General features: G+C 42.6%; 2 protein-coding genes and 1 long non-coding RNA gene across 5 annotated transcripts; 1 reads left to right on the top strand and 2 right to left on the bottom strand.

The window, feature by feature from the left end:
• The first annotated feature begins 4,900 nt into the window (after positions 1 to 4,900).
• Positions 4,901 to 5,567, top strand: LOC129352203 (uncharacterized). The gene is made up of 3 exons (XR_008604862.1): positions 4,901 to 4,973; positions 5,042 to 5,102; positions 5,505 to 5,567. It is a non-coding gene; the product is annotated as an uncharacterized LOC129352203 (long non-coding RNA).
• A 330-nt stretch (positions 5,568 to 5,897) lies between these two features.
• On the bottom strand, positions 5,898 to 14,410 carry LOC129352202 (CUB and zona pellucida-like domain-containing protein 1). 3 transcript variants are annotated; one of them, XM_055021066.1, is made up of 10 exons: positions 14,136 to 14,410; positions 13,068 to 13,258; positions 12,805 to 12,969; positions 9,970 to 11,751; positions 7,847 to 7,905; positions 7,579 to 7,766; positions 7,050 to 7,444; positions 6,873 to 6,969; positions 6,557 to 6,734; positions 5,898 to 6,300 (listed from the first exon to the last, which is right to left on the bottom strand). In XM_055021066.1, the coding sequence occupies exons 4-10, from the start codon at positions 10,101 to 10,103 to the stop codon at positions 6,104 to 6,106; spliced, it is 1,248 nt and encodes a 415-aa protein (XP_054877041.1). In that variant the 5' UTR covers positions 10,104 to 11,751; positions 12,805 to 12,969; positions 13,068 to 13,258; positions 14,136 to 14,410; the 3' UTR covers positions 5,898 to 6,103. The 3 variants fall into 3 exon arrangements, with proteins under 3 accessions (XP_054877041.1, XP_054877042.1, XP_054877043.1); XM_055021067.1 differs by lacking the exons at positions 13,068 to 13,258; positions 14,136 to 14,410 and having other exon boundaries at positions 12,805 to 13,012; XM_055021068.1 differs by lacking the exons at positions 12,805 to 12,969; positions 13,068 to 13,258; positions 14,136 to 14,410 and having other exon boundaries at positions 9,970 to 12,198.
• A 3,150-nt stretch (positions 14,411 to 17,560) lies between these two features.
• LOC129352201 (uncharacterized) lies at positions 17,561 to 23,023 on the bottom strand. Its single transcript, XM_055021065.1, has 9 exons — positions 21,964 to 23,023; positions 21,750 to 21,894; positions 21,486 to 21,629; positions 21,305 to 21,363; positions 19,860 to 20,047; positions 19,212 to 19,606; positions 19,028 to 19,124; positions 18,373 to 18,553; positions 17,561 to 17,951 (listed from the first exon to the last, which is right to left on the bottom strand). Exons 1-9 carry the CDS (start codon positions 22,919 to 22,921, stop codon positions 17,815 to 17,817), a joined length of 2,304 nt encoding a protein of 767 aa, XP_054877040.1. The 5' UTR covers positions 22,922 to 23,023; the 3' UTR covers positions 17,561 to 17,814.
• Positions 23,024 to 23,442: the final 419 nt, after the last annotated feature.

The following is a 23,442-nucleotide window of genomic DNA, read 5'->3' as shown; positions in this document are numbered from 1 at the left end:
TCCCCAGACTCCCACCAGACTCTCTCCTGACTCCCGCCAGACTCCCACCAGACTCTCCCCACACTCCCGCCAGACACCCGCCAGACACACACCAGACTCCCGCCAGACCCCCACCCCCCAGACCAGACTCCCACCAGACTCCCACCAGACTCTCCCCAGACTCCCGCCAGACACCCACCAGACACCCGCCAGACTCTCCCCTGACTCCCGCCAGACTCCCACCAGACTCTCCCCAGACTCCCGCCAGACACCCACCAGACACCCGCTAGACTTTCCCCTGACTCCCGCCAGACTCCCACCAGACTCTCCCCACACTCCCGCCAGACACCCGCCAGACACACACCAGACTCCCGCCAGACACCCGCCAGACCCCCGCCAGACTCCCACCAGACTCCCACCAGACTCTCCCCAGACTCCCGCCAGACACCCACCAGACACCCGCCAGACTCTCCCCTGACTCCCGCCAGACTCCCACCAGACTCTCCCCAGACTCCCGCCAGACACCCACCAGACACCCGCCAGACTCTCCCCTGACTCCCGCCAGACTCCCACCAGACTCTCCCCAGACTCCCGCCAGACTCCCGCCAGACTCCCGCCAGACACCCGCCAGACACCCGCCAGACTCCCACCAGACACCCGCCAGACTCCCACCAGACTCCCGCCAGACTCCCATCAGACTCCCATCAGACTCCCACCAGACTCTCCCCAGACTCCCCCAGACTCCCGCCAGACTCCCGCCAGACACCTGCCAGACACCCGCCAGACTCCCACCAGACACCCGCCAGACTCCCACCAGACTCCCCCAGACTCCCATCAGACTCCCACCAGACTCTACCCAGACTCCCGCCAGACACCCGCCAGACTCCCACCAGACTCTCCCCCACTCCCGCCAGACACCCCCCAGACTCCCGCCAGACACCCGCCAGACTCCCGCCAGACCCCCGCCAGACTCCCACCAGACTCCCACCAGACTCCCGCCAGACTCCCATCAGACTCCCATCAGACTCCCACCAGACTCTCCCCAGACTCCCGCCAGGCACCCACCAGACACCCGCCAGACTCTCCCCTGACTCCCGCCAGACTCCCACCAGACTCTCCCCAGACTCCCGCCAGACTCCCGCCAGACACCCGCCAGACACCCGCCAGACTCCCACCAGACACCCGCCAGACTCCCACCAGACTCCCGCCAGACTCCCATCAGACTCCCATCAGACTCCCACCAGACTCTCCCCAGACTCCCGCCAGACTCCCGCCAGACTCCCGCCAGACACCTGCCAGACACCCGCCAGACTCCCACCAGACACCCGCCAGACTCCCACCAGACTCCCGCCAGACTCCCATCAGACTCCCACCAGACTCTACCCAGACTCCCGCCAGACACCCGCCAGACTCCCACCAGACTCTCCCCACACTCCCGCCAGACACCCGCCAGACTCCCGCCAGACACCCGCCAGACCCCCGCCAGACACCCGCCAGACTCCCACCAGACTCCCACCAGACTCTCCCCAGACTCCCACCAGACTCCCGCCAGACACCCGCCAGACACCCGCCAGACTCCCACCAGACACCCGCCAGACTCCCACCAGACTCCCGCCAGACTCCCATCAGACTCCCATCAGACTCCCACCAGACTCTCCCCAGACTCCCGCCAGACTCCCGCCAGACACCTGCCAGACACCCCCAGACTCCCACCAGACACCCGCCAGACTCCCACCAGACTCCCGCCAGACTCCCATCAGACTCCCACCAGACTCTACCCAGACTCCCGCCAGACACCCGCCAGACTCCCACCAGTCTCTCCCCACACTCCCGCCAGACACCCGCCAGACTCCCGCCAGACACCCGCCAGACCCCCGCCAGACCCCGCCAGACTCCCACCAGACTCCCACCAGACTCTCCCCAGACTCTCTCCTGACTCCCGCCAGACACCCACCAGACACCCGCCAGACTCTCCCCTGACTCCCGCCAGACACACACCAGACTCCCGCCAGACACCCGCCAGACCCCCGCCAGACTCCCACCAGAACTCCCACCAGACTCTCCCCAGACTCCCGCCAGACACCCACCAGACACCCGCCAGACTCTCCCCTGACTCCCGCCAGACTCCCACCAGACTCTCCCCAGACTCCCGCCAGACACCCACCAGACACCCGCCAGACTCTCCCCTGACTCCCGCCAGACTCCCACCAGACTCTCCCCAGACTCCCGCCAGACTCCCGCCAGACTCCCGCCAGACACCCGCCAGACACCCGCCAGACTCCCACCAGACACCCGCCAGACTCCCACCAGACTCTCCCCAGACTCCCGCCAGACTCCCGCCAGACACCTGCCAGACACCCGCCAGACTCCCACCAGACACCCGCCAGACTCCCGCCAGACTCCCGTCAGACTCCAGCCAGACTCCCACCAGACTCTCTCCTGACTCCCGCCAGACTCTCTCCAGACTCCCGCCAGACTCTCCCCAGACTCCCGCCAGACTGTGATCACTGATCCTTCAGTCAGCTCTGAATTGGAAAAGATGCAAAAATGTTCATGTCTGTGATGGTTCTACCAACCCAGGAAAGTCCTGAAGAGTCTTAAACTAACATCTGTTCCTTTCAGGACGATGTCCACAGAAAAATCACATTTTAATCACGTTCCAAAGAAAGAGGAGGGTGTAGCTGCTGGACTGGCCTCAAATCCTGGAAGAAAAATAAGGAAGATAAGATTTTGACCCTCCAAGAAGGTTTAGATCGATGGATTATCTTAGCAAGTTAAGAAAGACATCCACACCCGAGTATCTGTGCATCTTTAATAACACTTAAATACATGCATCTTAATTGAGTCAAATTTTTAATGTAGGTTTTTAGAGAAGACAATAAATAAACATAATTAGAAACACTAAGAGGGACTAAAATAAAATAAAACAGAAACAAGAGAGTAAATATTACAGAACAATTAACCGTCAAAAACAATTCAACATAACAGATGCAGCAATGAAGACTAACGGGGAAATGATGACTTCAGCTAAACTAGGAATGTGACTAAATCTGTTGTCAGAATCCAATGCAATGTCCTCCATAATAGTTTCCATTCTTACAAATACATACTTTCATATCATAAAAATATGGGATTTTCTTTGTACAGTTCTGTCATGGCTCATGTCTTAAAATTAATTCATAATAGTCTTTAAAATTTTAAATTTGAGTGCAGAGATAAAATTATACATCTGATTATTTCTGAGGCCCAGAAGCTTCAGGATCCAGACCCAACTGAACATCAAGCATGTTTAAACAACACAGGATGGAAAAAGTGCTCAGTTTCATGCTTTTTTCTATATTCTTTATACTTTATTACTTCCTGTTAGCTTTGCCCTCACCATTTACTGTAAATGTCAGCGATCAATCACTGCAGAGTGACAACAAACGAGGTGCGGTTTCCAGAACGTTGTGTCTGCAAGGATCAAAGCTCAAACTTCGCCCTCATGCTGCTGCCAAAATCAAACACTGTAAAGAATCTCACCTGTTTGGCTTCTTCTGGAGGATCCTGCTGCACGGTCCAGTTAAACTCACCTGACTGAAATCTAACCAGCTGATTCATCCACTGCATGCAGATATGAGACATAATCCTACAGAAGATCTGTCTCTTAATTTTCCTGCAAAATGAAAACAGGTTTTAATTTTCAACTGGAAATGATTGCAGCCAGAGTTTCTACATTTAAATGATGATTTTAAATCAAATTAACTGCTACAAGCTGCTGGGAACATCAATATAATTACACCTGTAATTATAAGAAATTAATGTTATCGCTTCCGCTTCTGATGACGAAACCTGAGAAATGTTGGATACAAGTTTACAGGCGTAAACAATGAGCTGAATGAGGAAACATCAGATATCTGCAAAAATGATGAATAAATGCTCCGCACAGCTGACTCAGCATCTGGAAAGAACAACTTTATTGTCAAGTAAATTCAAGTAAATGTACTTTGTAAAAAAATTAATAAATAAATAAAACAAAAGTAGATGATAAAAGCTCTTTTTTGTTTGATTCATTCACAATGCTGCAAACTGCTGCACTGTGACTGCATTTCTTTCAGTCGATGAAGAAAGAAGAAAAACCTTTTGGACTCTTGCTTCATAAAACGCGGTGATGTTCTCACGGTTCTTTCCTCCCTCAGTGTTTAAATGTAAAAGTTTTCAGGAAAGTCAAGAACTGTGATGCAGACAACAGGCTGAAAATCCTGCGCATCAAAAGCACCATGTGTTTCCCTCGCTGCCCTCTGGGTGGCGCCATGAGTCAAGGAGTGAGACTTAACCGCTTCATCCCCAGAGCAGCAGATTAACAGCAAACTGGAGCTTTTATTACCGATAACCGTGAGATTCTGTAAAACAATAGTTTGATTGAGAGAAATTGGTTTTTCATTTTTGTATATTTCATGTTCTGTGTGTTTTTAGTTTGAACGGGTGGATCCAGTTACTGCAGAACCGCCATACATTTTGTGACAAGCCCAGAACTACCACAGCAGACAATCAGTTGCGAACCAGCAGGGGGCGTTATTCCTTTGTGGGTCCTTGACAAGCTGCAAGACCAAATCTCTTCATGATCAAAGCTGTGACGTATTAATGATGGAAATCCATGAGCAACAACATGAACATCTGGTCATATTAATGAACATAACAGGAAATCCTGTTGATAAAACAGATTTATTGCCAGGCAGCGTTGTCACAACAGAGACGTTCGTTACAGTCTGTGCATCAGCTTCAACAAATTTTCTGAAACATTTTTTTAAGCAGGAGGAATTTTCACCATGTGGCAGTATGCCCTGGAGGTTTTGAACGCACCACACAAGTGCTGGCATTTAATTGGTTGTGGCGCTGTTTGTATATAAGGGGCCCTCCCTCACCTGGTCAACAAGTGTTTCCGGTTTAGACCTCTGTTGCTGTGCAGCGCCAGTAGCACACTCAGGTGTGCACGTTGATCGCTCCTTCTTCTGGTAAGAGGCCGCTCCTATACTTGCTGTTTGTTAGCCTAGCCTTCGCTTAGCTTTAATTGTACACCTAGGTGGCCTGTGTAAATTGCCTGATCCTCCTCCCAGCCAGAGGCACTACACATAGAGCTTGTGGTAGGTGAAAAGCTCATTACCTGCATGCTTTTAGATTTGAGGTTTAACACTTATGTTTGCTATAGACGCTGCTGTTTGTCCTTGGTTGCTGTTTGCCTGTTGCCCTGTGGTTCCTGGTTGATGTCAGCTGTTATTTTGGTTGTCCGTCGGCAGTCCATTTGTCTCTCTGGTTGCTGGCTCTCTGCCAGCCGTCGTGGTCAGCGTGAACCTGACTGCTGCCCCTTGTCCAGCTTGGCTGGTTCGGACTGGCGACCAGCTTGGACGGACTCTGCTGCCGCTCTTGAGTGGCGTCTGTGGCGTGGCATCCCAGGACGGATTCTTAATTGACAATTGCTGCTGATTGTTGACTGAACGACAATTATGAAATGACTCATGTAATTTGAATGTCTTTTATCTTGACAGGAAAGGCCAGTTCGTGGTGTTGGTGGTGGACTTTCCGGGTGGTGGTACTCTTTTGATTTGCTGCACAATTTTCTTTAGTTTTGCTGACTTGAGCCGTCACTGTTATTTATTTAATGTGAGTGGTTTTAACTTAATGTATTTTATTGATTAGCATGAACTTATGTAATAAATACAATTATTGAAATTAGTGAGATTGTCTCAAGCCTCATAGGTAGCGGCCTGTGTGCCTTGAAGATAACTTTTTGGGGATAAATTATTACAATTTTGTCTTAAAAATAGTTCTATTGAACCACACCGGTCCCACCACAACCATAAATCTGAAGTCCTAAAATTATTAACAGTAGCTTATTGTCCTTATTTTTCATGGATTATGAAAAGATTTTTAAGAATTCAGACATTCAAAGATTTTTATTGGAGGCATTCAAAGAAATATTGAGTTTGTTTGTTACACAATTTGCAAAATCAAAGTTTACAAAGCATTAAAATCATATGATTCCCTTTTACCATTAAACTGAAACCAAACCAAAAAAAGCTCAAGAAAGAACATAAATACTCAAAACAGAATCTGATTCTCTTTTAGAAAACATGGAAGATCCGTCTTAATCTACTGGGGGGTCAGAGTCGACTGGAGAATCAGCAGCTGGTAGGCGTTGATATTTAACGGCGGTTCTTCTGTTTCGGTAGATGACCAGACCGCAAACCAACAGGCAGCAGACAGCAAAGACCAGGTTCAGGCCCAGATACAGGCCTGGTCCTGAACCTGTGCCTGGTCCTGAACCTGTGCCTGGTCCTGAACCTGAGAAGAAAGAAAAATCTTAGTGAAAATACAAGGTTTTATATTCTAACATATCGAGAGAGAGAAAAAAAGCTCAAGGCTTTTTATCAAAGTTAGCAGAAACGTCCCAGATTCAGCACAACGACACAGAAACTGGCAGGTTGTGAATACAGGTAAGAAAAATCTGAGAAAACTTCAGTGGAGTAAAATAATAATTTATAACTATGAAGTACACTACAAAATGAATTAAAGGAGTAAAGTGTAACCGAACTTTCACCTTTGGTGTCAGAATGCCTGAGGTGCAAAGGACCCTGGGAAATGGAGTGCCTGCTTGTCTGGGCCGGAGCGTCTCTCCTCCTGCGATCGTTCGGTGAGTCGGATGTGATGCATCCCTGAGAGCATCGAGTTTCCGGATTGCCGCTCTCACACAGGAGGACCGAACAGGAGATGTAGACCTGCAGACACATGCAGGAGAAATCAGACTGACTTATAAGTTTTGATTGACTGTGGGAAAAAGTCCATCCAATCAAAGTCTTTGCAGACTATTTTTGTTAGTAAAACACAAACTTAATCATTTTAAACAGTAACTTTACCTCCTCATGAGCTCCAATGAACTCAAAAGCCTCCATACCAAATCTGAAATTAGACTTGGAGCTTGGGAAGATTTGCACAGTTTCATCCTTCACACATCTGCAACACACCAGTTAAAATATGTTACACAAAGAAAAGGGTTCATTCGCCAGTAAGAACCAAGTCTGTTCTCTCCGTACCCGTTTTCGATGATGGCGTAGCTGATGCGGGAGGTGGGGTTGTCGTAGGGAGTCGCCCTGCAGGACTCCACAAACAGCTCTGTGTTGGGGATGGACGAGCCAGCCTCGATCTGCATGAAGATCATCTGCTTGAGGTAAACCTGCACCGGGTAGCTGCTGGCGTTTATCTGCTTCCTGAAAAGCTGACTCTCAAAGAATTCAAACTGGAAGGTGAAGGAGCTGAATCCTCTCTCGTTGAAAAAGTACGGGTTTTTGTGTGTGAATCCCAGAGTCAGGTTGGTTCGCTTTGGATAGACGCAGGAAAAGACGATCTCAATGTCTTGGTGCCTGGAAATGATTTTATTGGGATCAGCTGATGTGATCACATTCTTGAAGATGATGTTGTCGTCATCCTCCTGATAAGGACATAAAAAAGAAAAATCTAAAACGAGCAGCTCAAACTCCCAGTTCTATATGGAAGCAGATGAAGACTCAGTCGGGTTAGAGGTGCCAGACGGTGCATCGTGTTTCTTAGTTATATGGTTTGTACCTCAACCTGAGTCCCACAGCCGTTCAGGGCCATGACCGCCACCAGGTGAGTCGCGTTCGAACGATGTCTCAGGCTGCACGAAGAATCCCACCAGTCAATTAGATGCAAACTGTTTTCCTTGCGTTTGATGAGGGAAGTCTTTGCCAGCTCTATGATCATTGTTGTTTCATTGCAGGTTACAGTGGCGTCTGCATAGTGTAAGATGTGACAGACATTTCTAATTATGTTAACATTAATATGTATAACTTCAATTCTTGGTTCAGCTTACCGTGATGTTCAACAGAAACAGTCACACAGCGCAGCTCTGAGTGGAACACCCTTTGTTGTCTGAAAAGAAACGACTGTTTCATCCATGAAAGTCAACAGTATATGAAAGCTTTTCTTGTCCTGCTTTCTCCCTAAAGCACAAACTGCTCTACAAACAGAGGTCTCCAGGACAATGTTTTAGCACTTTTATAAAGAAATTAGACTTCTTAAATTATGGTAATGAAAAATGATACTAGAAAGACTTAGTCTGCCATGGAGATCAAATATTTACACTGGTAAACTGGAAGGTAGGTGGAGGTAGCAGCAGATCTCAACTTAACAAAACTTCTAAAGGAGACATTTAACATCAACATTTATCATGGCATGCACTAAAAGATGTTTTTTTTGTGCTTCTTCCAATCTGACATCAAAGGTATGCAAAAGATTCAAGCACTGATGTATCTAAGGGAGCGCCAACATGGACATTGGCATTGAGGTGAAGCTCCATATTAACCGGCGAGAAACTTGAAAACAATATCTTTAAACTGTAGCATAAACTGACAGATGATTATATTTTGCGGTTTTGAAAGTTTTCCTAAAAGTCATTTACCTCTGGAGGTGTGTTGTATGTGCACTGTTATGGGGTTAGATTAGACCTTTCTTGGCTACTGTGTGCAAGTGTTGATGTTTAAAGTAAATTGGGGTCGACTGGAATTGGAGGCAGCTGGTCTGTGTCTCCACAGGATATTATAAGACCCACAACTTCCTAGGATGCTTCCTAGGACAATACCATCTAAAGATGGTATTGTACACCATCTAAAGATGGTATTGTACACCATCTAAAGATGGTATTGTACACCATCTAAAGATGGTATTGTACACCATCTAAAGATGGTATTGTACACCATCTAAAGATGGTATTGTACACCATCTAAAGATGGTATTGTACACCATCTAAAGATGGTATTGTCCTGGGAATACAATCCCAGGACAATTGGTAGTTGGGTGGTATTGTGCAATATTTCTGCTGGGTGTGGTGTGTTAAGAGTGATCTAGTCCAGGGTGCCTCAAATCCCTGCCTGGAATATCCTGCAACCTTTGTGTGTGGTCCTGCTTCAACATACCACAATCAAATGGCTGAATGACCTCCTCAGTGTGCAGTCAGGTTCTCTAGAGCCTTGCTAATGACATGATTATGTAACTCGGATGTGTTGAAACAAAGAAAACCTGCAGGACACCAGCTTTGGAGGACTGAATTTGAGGATGGCTTCTATAATATGCTGGCAAGGATGTCAAAACTGCTCTGCCCTCAAATTACTGATTTTGCTTTTTAAGATTCCTTGGCACTGGTGGTCTTCATTCACTAGGAAATTGACAGGAAATTGGGTGGAGACTGAGAGACAGAAGGCATGCAGTAAATGACCCAAGACTGGGAGTTGAACCCAAGACAACTACATTGAAGACAATCGCTTCTGCATGTGGTGCACATTTGCTACCAAAAGAACCAAGTATCCAAATCAGAGACATTCAACATGTTGGATTGTTGTGGTTTCCCAGCATTTGGGTGTTGCAAGGACAAACGAGCAAACAGCCTGTTGAATGTGACGTTACTTCACTTTCTGCGAGTTGATGGAAATGGGGCAATGCAAATTATAGGAGACAGAACAAATGCAATGGTGCACAAAAGTCCAGTGGACATCTGAGACGATGTTTTGCTTTTTCTCTGTACAAACTATTGCCATTGTTTCCTTGTTGTCAGTCAAGGAACTCACGTTTAGAGCAAATAAACAAGAGGTTTTGCAAGATTGTCCATTTGACATATAAATATTTGTGACTAAAATCTGATTTTGGTCTTTGCCTTGCGGCTGAACACCGCAGTCTGTCGTATCAACTCTGTTGATGTTTTCATTATTGTTGCATGTGCATGGCTGCTCATGTTTTGAAAATCAACTGACAATTTAAACCACTTGTTTGAATCAGGCCTCATTCAGGTTTTCAATATTTATTAACGGTTTAAGTGTAGACCAGTTTCAGCTGCAATCAGTGGGTATTATAAACTCGGAATGTCTCAATTCTAAGCACAATGTCTGCCAGATAAAATGGGAATTATGTAACGCTTAATGAGACCATTTATAACTGGCTTACCCATCTTCTGCTTCAGAAACAAAGCAAATAGGAAAATGACCATGCAGTTCAAAGTCAGTTGGCGTCCATTTTATGACGTATGAATCGCTTGAAACCTTTTCCTTTGAAATACGCGGTGGTCCTGTCACAAGCATTCATAACAAGCAGTATGTTCAGTTTGTGAATATATGACATTTGTTGATAACTATAAAATAATACTAATGGGTGTGATTTTAAAAAGAAGAAGACATTAAAAGTGCAATCAGTGACTGTTATTTAAGCTTTTCTTACATTGCATGTTGAGCTGTGGACCTGACTTTGACTTTAAGTGTTTGTTTCACAAAGGCTGGTAAATTCACCCCATTAACTGGAGTTGGTGCCAAAAATATGGGGAAGTAATCTCCGTCAAGACATGAAGGAATGATGTAATTGTCCACTGAAAACCAGGTGACAAGACAGACAGTGAGAAACTTATAAAACATCACTGAGCTTATTTGTGTCTTGTAGAAATCATTTATCTACCATAAACTGTAAATTCCAGAGGAATCCGGCTTAAAGGAGGATTTGATGGTCTATAAAGGGGGGTGTTAGTGTGTGGAGTAATGGTAGTCGGAGCTGCTGTGGTTGTTGGGTAAAAGGCATTGGTAGTTGGAGCTGCTGTGGTTGTTGTTGGGTGAAAGGCTTTGGTAGTTGGAGCTGCTGTGGTTGTTGTTGGGTAAAAGGCATTGGTAGTTGGAGCTGCCGTGGTTGTTGTTGGGTGAAAGGCATTGGTAGTTGAAGCTGCTGTGGTTGTTGTTGGGTAAAAGGCATTGGTAGTTGGAGCTGCCGTGGTTGTTGTTGGGTGAAAGGCATTGGTAGTTGGAGCTGCCGTGGTTGTTGTTGGGTGAAAGGCATTGGTAGTTGAAGCTGCTGTGGTTGTTGTTGGGTAAAAGGCATTGGTAGTTGGAGCTGCCGTGGTTGTTGTTGGGTAAAAGGCATTGGTAGTTGGAGCTGCCGTGGTTGTTGTTGGGTGAAAGGCATTGGTAGTTGGAGCTGCCGTGGTTGTTGTTGGGTGAAAGGCATTGGTAGTTGGAGCTGCCGTGGTTGTTGTTGGGTAAAAGGCATTGGTAGTTGGAGCTGCTGTGGTTGTTGTTGGGTGAAAGCATTGGTAGTTGGAGCTGCCGTGGTTGTTGTTGGGTGAAAGGCATTGGTAGTTGGAGCTCCCGTGGTTGTTGTTGGGTGAAAGGCATTGGTAGTTGGAGCTGCTGTGGTTGTTGGGTAAAATGAGGCTTGACGCTTGCGGCGCATTGTTGACAAGTGATGTTTTGTTGTGTAGGATCTGTCAGAGTAGGAGATGGTAATCCTTTGGTTGGGAAAGTCCTCAACCACAAGCTCAATTGGATGGTATCCAATGACCTCGCTGGACTTATATGAAACAGAGCAGGAGTTCTGACAAAAAACATACATACTTTCATCAGACAGTTGGTGTTTAGGTGTGCAGTAGGAGTAGCCTTCTGTCCAGAAGGCTTCAGACAGAATCTTCCTTGAACTGACAGAATTTAACCGTCTCATTTTATAATCTTAAAAATATATTTAGCATTACGTAAAATAAAATTTCAATAGTACTGATGTGTGTGGTTCTTCATGTTTATATTATGATGAAATAACCTTACCTTATCTACAGAGAAACCGCTGTCAAGACTGCACAATGAGCAAGTCTCATGGGGGACATTGTAACGTATTACAGGTACTCTGCATCTCACGCGATCCCCGTCAGGGTCAAATACAGTCAGATTGAACGTTCGAGGACAGTACTTTGTTACTCTGCAACAGGGAATTCAACTGAATCATTTATATGTTTCAGAAAGGTAATTTTCACATTGTGACCTCTGTCATTCAGCAGTAGCTTGGGATACAAAATATCAAGGGCTTTAAACAGTTAATTTAGAAAAACTGCTCCAAAACACAGCAGCTGCTGACTTGTTGAAGTATCTGAAGTTCAGATGTTTGGTTTACTAAAACAAAAAATGTCTTTACTTTAAAAGTTTAATAGTTAATATGAGTTTTAATTTTGTTTTTCATGAAAAAGTAATTGTTTTGTGCATACTTTACCTTGCAAGTATAACAAAACAGATTATTATTGCATTGAGCAGGAAGAATAATAATATTTAGTTTATTTTGAGGCATGTTTTTCTAAGTCAGACACTGATATTTTTTATGCTTTAACCAAAAAAGAAAATTGAAACCATTAAACCAAATAATAATTAAAAAAATGACGAAAACTAGTCTTTTAAATGAAATTATTTTTAAGTTCAGAGAAGAAAAAAGATCTACAATGATATGTATTTTGCAAATAGATTTCTGCTTCAAGATTTATTCTTGAAGCCTTAAAATAATCAAAGACTTGGATGTTAAAACTGTTCAAATAAAAGTGTTGTTAAAAATAACAGCATGTCTTCCTGGGCAGGGACCTAAAAGCTGAAGTTGGCTGTGGCTCTGCCACTAAAACCACTGACACTCTAACTGGTTTGATATGAAATATGGATTTACTTTATTTTTTCATACTTTGCAAGATTTTGTGGCACAGTAGCACACTTATGTATGTAGACAAACTTTATTTTGTTTTTGGCACATATTCGTATGGATCTCTTCTTCTAACCTAAATAATATTCATTTTGGGACAGAGCTGGACTTTTTGAAATTAAACAACTTTAATGACAGCTGGAAAAATACTGCATTTGTAAAAAATATATCTGTGTGTTTTCCTAAGGATATATTAAAAATATAAAAGTTTTAATCTACATTAAAAAGGTAAATGTGTCGTAACAATGTAATAAAAAGCGTTATGAAAATAATAAACAGTATTGAAGAACTTACCTAATAATAGGGAGTGTTGTTGTGACGGGAGATCTGTTGGATTCGCCGGTATCAGATCGGGTTCCCAGGTCGATGTACGTTATTGTTCCCCAGTGAGTGAGCCATCCTCTGGAGTTTTCTATCCATAAGCCCATCTTATAGTGGAAATTGTAGTAGTTTGGGTAACTGGTGGAATAATAGTTCAGCAAAAATGCTTTTCAAGACAATTGTTGACGGCTAAAATTGGAAGATATTTTATTTTACACAATATAAGATCATCTTACTAAATTTCAAAGGGAAGGTTGGTTTTGAAATTTCTCTTTGAAACTACTTCAACTTGATACCAGGTGAGATTAATCGAATTACGGGCAGTAATGATGGTGTTGCTCTGGGTCTCCATCCCGCAGTCACCAAATCCGCATCCATAGGAATTCTCATGGTCTTCATATCCAGTTGGCTTATAGCGAATTTCCACCTAAAAAACAAACATGTTGCTTGAATTCCAAACTACTGTACTTTATAAGACAACAAGAAACATTTTATCGGCAGCAATTATTGACATAAAATGAGGTAAAATGAAGAGAAATACTCATTTTAAAGTGTAACTGTTGACATGGTCACATCACTGAACAGGGAGTTAGTAACTTGGCTTTTCCATTTGAAAGAGATTTCTTTATAAAGGTATTTTGGTGTAAATTCATTTGTGGCTTGTAACTGAGAAGTTGAAACTGTAGTAAAAATACTAAAGGAGTTTTATAACTTGATATTTTTTCTCATCTGCAAAACAGCTGTAAAACCTCATCCAATTCTTAAGCACAAGAGACAAATGGTTTTGTTTGATTCACACTTTAAGAAAATATTACACTTACAGTTTTGCACCAAATGACCCAAACAATTGATGAAAAAACAAATCTTCATAGCTGTCAGAATTAAAAAAAGAATATTTCTTTATTACTTAGACAGAAAACTAATGTTGCACTTCACAGCACAAGTCAGAGATCCCTTTCTAGAAGTCACAGAATATAAATGCTGTTTTGTAGTTCTGACCTAAAACTTCCAAGTTCTCAGATACAAGCCGGAAACACTTTTGTATCAAAATACAGTATCTTCATATGTCTTGATGTCATATCAAGAAATATGTGACATCAATTGCATGAAGAGGTAACTGTTCTCCTTTATGGTTCTTGTTTTTAACATAAACATCAGACTTCATTCATAGAGCTGCACAAGCCTTTTAAAGGGACAGATACTTTTATGTCAGTAAAATCTTGACACCATCCTTCTGTCTCTTCTGTGGTCCTGAAAAAGCAAATAATGATGTAATAATAATGACATGTTTGTGTTTGACTCACCTCATAATCCCCCTTTAAGTTTTTTCTTTTAGGGGAGAAGGACAGCGATGTGCCAAGGTGCCTGTATATTTGTGATTCAGATGAAGCTGCTAAGAGGAGTAGATGCAACAGCACAAGAGAAGCCATCCTGACCGATGCTCCAGTCTCCTCACAGATAGTTTGTTTGTTGCTTTCTTATAAAGAAAGAGGCATGAAGGGGATATTTTTTACTGATTTGCAGCTGAACTGGTTCTGCAGCAAATGACCTGGCAGAACCAGTTGTTTCAGGCCTAATTTAACCTAAAAGTCATGACAGCTCATTCTTTCACCACCATGTGAAACAAGCTCATCGTTGTTACGTCCACCAGGCTCGTTTGGTGGGGAACATTAAAGGAGACCACACAACAATTTTCTGATTAAATGAATATTGAATTTATTAAATTACTCTAAAGAAATAAAACTGGAAAGGGGAATACCTGAAATGAGAAACCGAAATAGATTAATGCAAAACCTATAACTAACCAGAAATAAGCAAATGCACAACAAACCTAACAAAACCCAACCATAAGATGCAAACCAAATCAAATGGGGTTCTGCGGTAGGAAAAGCCTCCTGTCTGCTGCGTCACGGCAGCTTTTAAAGCAGCAATCAGGGCAAAACGTAACACCTGCAGGAGGCCTGTCTCCATACCCCGACAAGGAAAATGGGCAGAGACTCACTGCAGCCATAACAGTTGTTTTTCATTAATGTTTGTATGATTTCCAGGAACATAATCAGATTCATTGGCTGTTATTCTGTTATGTTCAAAGATAATTCTTTCATCTGACCGTGCATCAGATTTCCGTGTAGCTATTGTGAATGACACTGGCAGGTTTCTTCCACTGGAGAGTGGAGTCAACCAAAATGCACCCATCACTCACCTGTCACTCCATCAGCTGCAGTTAAAAGGATCCACTCCTGCTGAGGATCAGCCTGTAATAACCTCAAGCCCAGGGTTGCTTAACAAGTCGATCTCTGGAAGGCTTGACAGCTATTTTAACTTTGATGTAATCGTCACACGATTTTAACTCACTTGGTGTTGCTTTTAATAAAGGCTTGGAAAGATAATTCTGGTCCCTGAACAACTAACTATTTACTGGGAACTCTGGTACCTTCAGTTAGAAATGAATGAAAACTCCAATTAAGTACGAAGAGAAAAAATAGGTTTCCAATATTACGTGTGTGTGTGTGTGTGTGTGTGTGTGTGTGTGTGTGTGTCTGTGTGTGTGTGTGTGTGTGTGTGTGTGTGCGTTCGCTTTTTAATAATGTTTGTGTTTTTTTCAGTTGTTCAGGGCAATTCCACATCCAGGCGCCAGGGGGCGCTGGTCTCGTTGGTGGCTTACGGACACACGTTAGGAGCCTCCTGCTCGATGCTAACAGGATCAACGTGTTCCTCATTTGTTCGGTGCTACAGGTCAGTATGTGGATATTTTAATGAATATGTGTTGTTGGCTTTTAAGAGCTAAATAGATGTACTACTCAGGACGCCACTAGCGGGTCCATGATGTGGTTCCTGATAAATATTTTGTAGAAAACAGAACTTGTTACTGTATGCTAACCATGCTAAAGCTAGTTGGTTTTCAGTTAGCTAGTGTAAAGCTAACTGAAAAACAACTGAAAGGCTTAGACTTAGACTTCCTTTATTGTCATTGTACAAAAAAAAACACAAGGTGAATCTTGACAACGAAATGTCGTTACTTGGCTACCAGTGTAGCAGAGCTAAAACCTTAAACTACCCAATAAATAAATAAATACAATACAAGTGCCATAGAATACACAGGTTCAGTGTTGTGAACAAAACTAAACTAAAGTGCATGTATTGACCATGTCCATGGGGGGTCATTTGGTTTGTGAGTGTGTGGAGGGGTGTTATGTGGCGTTAAACAGTCTGATGGCCCGGGGGAAGAAACTGTTCAGTAGTTTGGTTGTTCTGCACAAGATGCTGCGGAACCTTCTTCCAGACGCCAGGGGGGAAAACAGTCCATGGTTGCTTCATATGCTATTAATGTGTCGAAATGGTTCTAGAATAGACATTTTTATAATTTACTGCCAAAGTCAAAGGCACTATAATATTACATGACTAAGTGAGAGAGAAACGGTGATGTTTACAGAGATTCGCCATTTAAGGAGCTTCGTACTAGTTCGGTTGTTCTGAAGCTCATGTTGTAATAAAAGCATTTAGTGTATTAATAAAGACGAACTGCTATTAATTCTGTTAAAATGCCAAACAGTTGAAATGTAAAGGGCTTAAGTATTGAAGAACATTACTAATCCACAAATGCTGTGCCTGACTAAACTAAGGAACACGTAGCATCTGCAGTCAATGAGGTATTAGAGACTGCGTGATAGAAACAGTGCAGATGGAACAAGTAAGTAAAGTTCTGACTGCATTAGAACAAGTTGGTCTATTGGATTTAAAGGGTATGAGCATGGATCAGATCCAAGTAGATCCCAAGAGTAAAATCAGTTAATTACAGATATCTAATATTATACCATGCTAATTGTGGTGTAATGTTAATGTCTGTTAAAGCCATTTGGGTTTTCTACAGATCGTGCAAGGAATAAATGATGGTGATGATGGGGACTGTTCATAGTTCCTTGTCTTCAGGTGTGTCCACGTATTTATTTACTGTCACATTTTCTTTTTGTACAGTCCACCAAAGCCAGAGGATGCCAGACAAGAGCAGAGGAGTGATAACGTAGGTAGAAAAGTGGATATTTTTTCATTGTCTTTATTTCATGAATAATTTTGTTCCCATTTTTGGTGCTCACATATGAATGGATTTCTTATCACTTTAATCTTAAATGATGTCCACTGTTGGCACAAAATTAAACCACAGTTTGCAAAACTCACTTGTTCCACTGGAAACTTTTGAGTTGACTCTTAACAATTAATGGCCAAGTTTATCTTTATGGGAACATGTCAGTTCAGAGTATTTTCTGGCATAAAAACATAATATAGTAACCATTTATGAACCAAGCCATAAATATTGCATTTTGTCAAATGGGATAATGAAAACGATGTGTCCTGTGCAGGACTCTGGGTGACTAGTAACAGATTTAAAGTTACTAGTCATTTTCCCTCAGCTCCTTAGTTCAGGCTCTCACCAAGAAGCTGCTGCTGAGTTTCTGTTTAAGTTCCTGGTTTTCAGTTTTTAATATTAGACTCATTATTTTAGTTTGTTCCTCACAAATAACAGTTTTCACTGGTAACAAATTTCCATTGATTTTCAGTTTTTAAACCTTCAGATCATCAAAGATAATTATCTTAAGAGAATGTTATAAATGCCTTACAATCTCATAAATGGGCAGCAACACTGATTGACGACTACAATAATTATTAACCCTTGTTTGAAAGAATAGATAGGAATTTTGAAGACTTCCTCACAAGTGAATGAAAAAACAAATTGCAATGTATTTGTGCAGAATAATTTTAATGATAGTGGCACAAAAAAGGATTAAAACATTGATTGCTCTTTCTAGTTTAGGTATGAGAGAAAAGAAAAATGTAAATTGAGCCCAAAATGCAGAACATATTCAAATATTAGACATTATGAATCATTGTTTTGTATTTTAAAAGTAAAGACACCTTTTTGACAAATAAAATAATTTACTGTTAAGCAACCAATATTTTTAAACGAGAGAAATGAAGTTTTGAAAGTTATTGTGTTTCAAAGGTTGGCACCAGTTGGTATTTAGTTCTGGTTCTTCTGGACCGATAGATGATCACTGCAAGTACCAGGACACAGCCAACAATCAAGATTTGGTTCAGACTCAGAGTCACATTCAGGCCAGACCCTGAAATGTAAACAAGATAGATTTTATCTGGTTATAAAAGCTTGTACAGTGCAGAATCAGACAAAAAGACAAACTGAGAAAATAAAGTTTAAGTAGTGCTTTGATTAAGATCTTTATACTTTTTTATTTAGAGAAAAAAAGTCAATCTGTATGCAAATACAATGTAGAAAAAAATGTTTTGGATCAATTATTGCCGTTATATTTTTTCAACTTTAATATAGACTGTATTTCCATATGACTGAAAAAATAAAAAATCGTGGTAATTCTAAATATTCTCTATTGGCTCTAAAAATAAATGAAAATCTAAAAATTAGAATACTTCAAACTAACCACACAATTTAAAATAAACCAAATTTGAATAGCATTGAATAAAACGTCATTAAAAAAAACATTAGATTGAGTAACCATTAGTTAAACTCACCTTTGGTGTCAGATGTCTTAGCAAGGCGCAAAGGACCCTGGGAAATGGAGTGGCTGCTCGTCTCAGCCGGAGCGTCCCTCTTCTTACGATTGTTCCATGAGTTTGATCCAATGCATCCCTGAGAGCATCGAGTTCCAGGAGTGCCGATCTCACACAGGAGGACCGAACAGCTGATGTAAACCTGCAGAAACATGGAGGAAAGTCAGATTTATTTATTTTTTGTCATTACATTTAAAGATATACATTGCACAATGTTGGCTTCGATATTATTCTTGAAGTGAAACAATCTTAAATTGTAGTTGGGAAACTGCCACACTTGCAACCTTGCAAGCCTGTTCGATAATGGATGGATGAAACAATTTTGGGTTTCATACAGGCCACTCAGTGTCACTGTTTGTGGCTGTATTGAGATTAGATGTGTTGGTAATCGAAAAGGTGTTTTTAATTTATTTGTTTATTGTGTTGATTTCTCACATTTGGCAGCTGTTGTTTACAGCTCCCTGCCAATGCCCTATTGCTGAAGATCCGTAAAAAGTTCATTTTCCAGATAAAAGTATCATAGGTTGGGTTTTTCTTGATATACTTTTCACTAAAGGTAAAGTTTGAGTAGATAAATACTAACATGGGGTCATAAAACATAAAAAAGTAACTTCACCTCCTCGTGAGCTCCGATGAACTCAAAAGCCTCCATGCCAAACCTGAACTGAGACTTTGGGCTTTGGTAGATTTGAACAGTTCTGTCCTTCACACATCTGAAAACAATGGTTAGAGTGTTTTAGACAAACAGAAAAACAGTTTGTAGTAACTATTAAAGTAATAATCCTTTATTTTCTTTTTACCCGTTTTCGATGATGGTGTAGCTGATACGGGAGTTGGGATTGTCGTAGGGAGTCGCCTTGCAGGACTCCACAAACAGCTCAGTGTTTGGGATGGATGAGGTGGCCTCGATCTGCATGAAGATCATCTGCTTCAGGTAAACTTCAACTGGGTAGCTGCTGGCGTTTACCTGCTTCCTGAAACGCTGGCTCTCAAAAAATTCAAACTGGAAGGTGAAAGCTCCAAAGCCTTTCTCTCTGAAGGCGTACGGGTTTTTGTGTCTGAATCCCAGGGTCAGGTTGGCTCGTTTTGGGTAGGAGCAGGTAAAGGCAACTTCGACATCGTCCTGCCTGGAAATTATTTTATTTGGGTCGGCTGCAGTGATTTCATTCTGAAAGTATATCCTATCTTCATCCTCCTGGAAAGAAAGAATTAAACACTCTTTGAAAAAAATGGTTTGTTATAATTACAGAAACTTTCTGTCTTGATAAATATGCATCCGTGAACCTAAAGACAACTGTTCAGACAAGATCTGATCTGTACAATCGTATTCAGAGACACCTTCATTCTTTGCTTTGAGTTTTTTTTGTTGAATTTTTTTATGTAATTTAATTCTTTCATTCATTGTTTAAATCTGCCACCGTGTTTGGTTCATTTTTGTTTCTCTGTACCTGAACCTGTGTCCCACATGCTCCGAGCTCTATGACAGCCACCAAATGGGTTTCGTTGGAGAGTCTTTTGAGGTCACAAGAAGAATCGGTGAAGCTTTTTAGATGCAGCTTGTCTTCCTTACGTTTGATGGTGTAGGTCTTTGCTACTTCCATAGTCATAGTTGTTTCATTGCAGGTCACAACAGCCTCTACAATTTTCACAGGGTAAGTTTCACGTTATTTTCTCATCATTATGGGTAGTGGCAAATGTGTAAAAATGGTGAACCATTTAAAGTTTCTGACTATCTTTAAAGCTAGATGCTCCTGATATAGTATCAAAAACACTACAAAACATTCTTACTCCCTGTCAGCTGTGATGACATCACATTTAAAAGTAGTATCCGTTCATATGAAGAAGCTGTTCATGTGCCATAGAAGTCTGGAAATACCCATGAACTGTAGACTAGTCCACCAATGTCTTGGTTCAGTAAGATCAAATAAATACAAGAATAAGCTCTAAATCTCATCTTAAACTTTAAAAAATTCAGTTGAAAATCATAAAACATAACTCAGTGTAGAGCAGTGCTTCTCAAATAGTGGGGCGGGCCCCCTTTGGGGGCGCGGTGCGATACCTGGGGGGCGTGTGATCCTGGGGAACAGGCTTTTTTTTGGCCGTACTAGTATAAAGTGTAATTGCGCACAGTAGGCGGCAGTGGCGCTCTCATTGTTACTTCTGTCACGTTTGCGACAGTGCAACATTTTACGACTTACAAGACAACAGGTTTGCCTTGGTTAGCAGTGTTAAGTCAACAAAAAGCTCCGACTGCGTTCTGTCTATGGCCTCCGTTATTCAACAACCTCCAACATGAAAAGTTTTTCACAGGGATGAAAAGAAAAGCGGAGAGAGACAAAGATAATGAGACAACAGAAAGTCAACCGAAAGCTAAGAAGAGGAAATACGACGAATCGTATTTAGCTTGGCTTCACTGTGACTACAGTTGGAGAAGAGGAAAGACCGGTGTGTTTGCTGTGTCTAAAAATGCTCGCAGCGGACAGCATGAAGCCAAATAAATTAGCGCGTCACTTAAATACGTTACATCCCAATCACGCGATAAGCCGCTAGAGTTTTTTCAGCGAAAAAAATGTTAATAAGGAAAAAATGTTATGCAGAGATGGATAGTCACGGTGGGAAGTGGGGGGCGCGAATAGTTTTCTTCTTGCTAGGGGGGGCGTAACGGAAAATAATTGAGAAGCACTGGTGTAGAGGAACAACACCTGGTAACCAACCACACTGTCATCCCACAGCATAAGCTGGATGAAGCTAATGTGTGCTAAGCTGAAAGTTATTCCAGTTTCTGCATGGTAGTACCTATTTGACTTCAAATATTTGTTAAAATGTTAAAAAATGGATAAATGAGGATTAAGATTATTAATAATATCATGGATAAACTGCTTTATTGACTCACCCTGGTGACTAACATCAACAGACACACACCGCAGCTCTGAGTGATAGATGTTGTAATACCTGAATAGCAGCAAACAAGAGAACCATGGTAGAAACGCTGTTGATTAATTTATAAGTTTTTTGGTTTTGCTATTGAATATGAGTTACACCTAGCTGATCTAAGGCACGTTTTTGATACTCACATATCTCTTGCTTCAGACACAAAGCAAATAGGGAAATGATAATTCAGTTCATCTTCAGTTGGTGTCCATTTTATAATGTATGTATCTGTGGAGGATCTCTCCTTAGAAGTGCGTTGTGGGCCTATCACAATGAGGTCATTAATCCTATAGAGTACAAATGGTTTTAATGGCAGAATGGAAAGGCAAACACATTACTATAAACAAGTCTAAACAAGAATATTTCAAGAACATATACGAATATTAAGCAAGAGGAAAATTGCTTACGTTGTGTTCTGAGCTTTTGAACTGACTTTAATTTCGAGGATGCGGTTGACATATGCAGGAATATTTACTCCATTAATTGGAGTTGGTGCCACAAAAATGGGAAAATAATCACCATCGAGGCACGAAGGAGCATTGTGTGAGTCCACTGGAAATCAAACAACGAATGAGAAATAATACACTTATTTGAGTAAGTTGTAGAAAAAATGTTACATACCAAGAACAGTGAATTGTAGCGGTAGAATGCTTAAAGGTCTGATTGATGATCGGTAATACTGTGCAGTAGTGGTAGGAGGAGTTGTGGTGGTTGGAGGAGTCGTGTGGTGGTTGGAGGAGTTGTGGTGGTGGTTGGAGGAGTTGTGGTGGTTGGAGGAGTCGTGGTGGTGGTTGGAGGAGTCGTGGTGGTTGGAGGAGTCGTGGTGGTTGGAGGAGTCGTGGTGGTGGTTGGAGGAGTCGTGGTGGTGGTTGGAGGAGTTGTGGTGGTGGTTGGAGGAGTCGTGGTGGTGGTTGGAGGAGTTGTGGTGGTTGGAGGAGTCGTGGTGGTGGTTGGAGGAGTTGTGGTGGTTGGAGGAGTCGTGGTGGTGGTTGGAGTTGTCGTGGTGGTGGTAGGAGGACTTGTGGTGGTTGGAGGACTTGTGGTGGTGGTTGGAGGAGTCGTGGTGGTGGTTGGAGGAGTTGTGGTGGTTGGAGGAGTCGTGGTGGTGGTTGGAGGAGTTGTGGTGGTTGGAGGAGTCGTGGTGGTGGTTGGAGGAGTTGTGGTGGTTGGAGGAGTTGTGGTGGTTGGAGGAGTCGTAGTGGTGGTTGGAGTTGTCGTGGTGGTAGGAGGACTTGTGGTGGTGGTTGGAGGACTTGTGGTGGTTGGAGGACTTGTGGTGGTGGTTGGAGGAGTCGTGGTGGTGGTTGGAGGACTTGTGGTGGTTGCAGGACTTGTGGTGGTTGGAGGAGTCGTGGTGGTGGTTGGAGGACTTGTGGTGGTGGTAGGAGGACTTGTGGTGGTGGTAGGAGGACTTGTGGTGGTGGTAGGAGGACTTGTGGTGGTGGTTGGAGGAGTCGTGGTGGTGGTAGGATAATCTGTTGTGGTTGGATAAACTGTAGTGGTGGTTGCAGCAGCTGTTGTGCTTCCTGGGTAAGCTGCCATAATCTGCCGTTTGCGTCGTGTCATTGTTTGGGGCCATTTTCTTGTGTAGGATCCATCGGAGTAAGTCAGTATGATGTCTTGTTTGGGAAAGTCCTCCACCACAAGCTCTACTGGGTTATATCCAGTTTGAGCTCCAGTATTAAATGTAAGGGTGCAGGAATTCTGACAAGAAAGACAAATGTCTTAAGTGTTGTTTGTTCATCAATCCATTTTTCTACCCCAGTATGTAAGAAACATTAGTAATGTGGTCTCATGTGCTGCATATGGATTTTCTCTCGCCTGTGAGGCTCATAATGACTTGACTCATTTGCATAGATTTTTATTTTAACTGCAGTTTGTGGAGTATTTTTAAAACAAGTTCTGCCACTGTCACAAGTCATGTTTCTTCATTAGCAGGGCACAGACATATGTCTTAAACCTTCCTAGGTCTTGTTGTTTATGTTCAGATCATGAAGTCTGATGAGCTGTTGTAAGTGTCTATGAAATCAGAGTTACTTGCAACTGAATTTGATCAATTCACCACTGATCAAATTCAGTTTGGTGAATTGGATCACCAAA

This window comes from Poeciliopsis prolifica, unplaced genomic scaffold (assembly GCF_027474105.1).
Source record: "Poeciliopsis prolifica strain line A6 unplaced genomic scaffold, Auburn_PproV2 SCAFFOLD073, whole genome shotgun sequence".
NCBI classification, from domain to species: Eukaryota; Metazoa; Chordata; class Actinopteri; order Cyprinodontiformes; family Poeciliidae; genus Poeciliopsis; species Poeciliopsis prolifica.
Note: the sequence above shows the minus strand (reverse complement) of the source record. Positions and strands in the feature narration are given on the sequence as shown.

Coding starts and splice junctions, on each gene's coding strand:
- LOC129352201 (XM_055021065.1), bottom strand. CDS start 22,921: ATGGCCCCAAACAATGACACGACGCAAACGGCAGATTATGGCAGCTTA. Junction 19,607..19,859: donor CATGTGGGACACAGGTTCAG/GTACAGAGAAAC, acceptor CTTTCTTTCCAG/GAGGATGAAGATAGGATATA. Junction 19,125..19,211: donor TACACCATCATCGAAAACGG/GTAAAAAGAAAA, acceptor CATTGTTTTCAG/ATGTGTGAAGGACAGAACTG.
- LOC129352202 (XM_055021066.1), bottom strand. CDS start 10,103: ATGCTTGTGACAGGACCACCGCGTATTTCAAAGGAAAAGGTTTCAAGC. Junction 7,445..7,578: donor GCTGTGGGACTCAGGTTGAG/GTACAAACCATA, acceptor TGTCCTTATCAG/GAGGATGACGACAACATCAT. Junction 6,970..7,049: donor TACGCCATCATCGAAAACGG/GTACGGAGAGAA, acceptor GGTGTGTTGCAG/ATGTGTGAAGGATGAAACTG.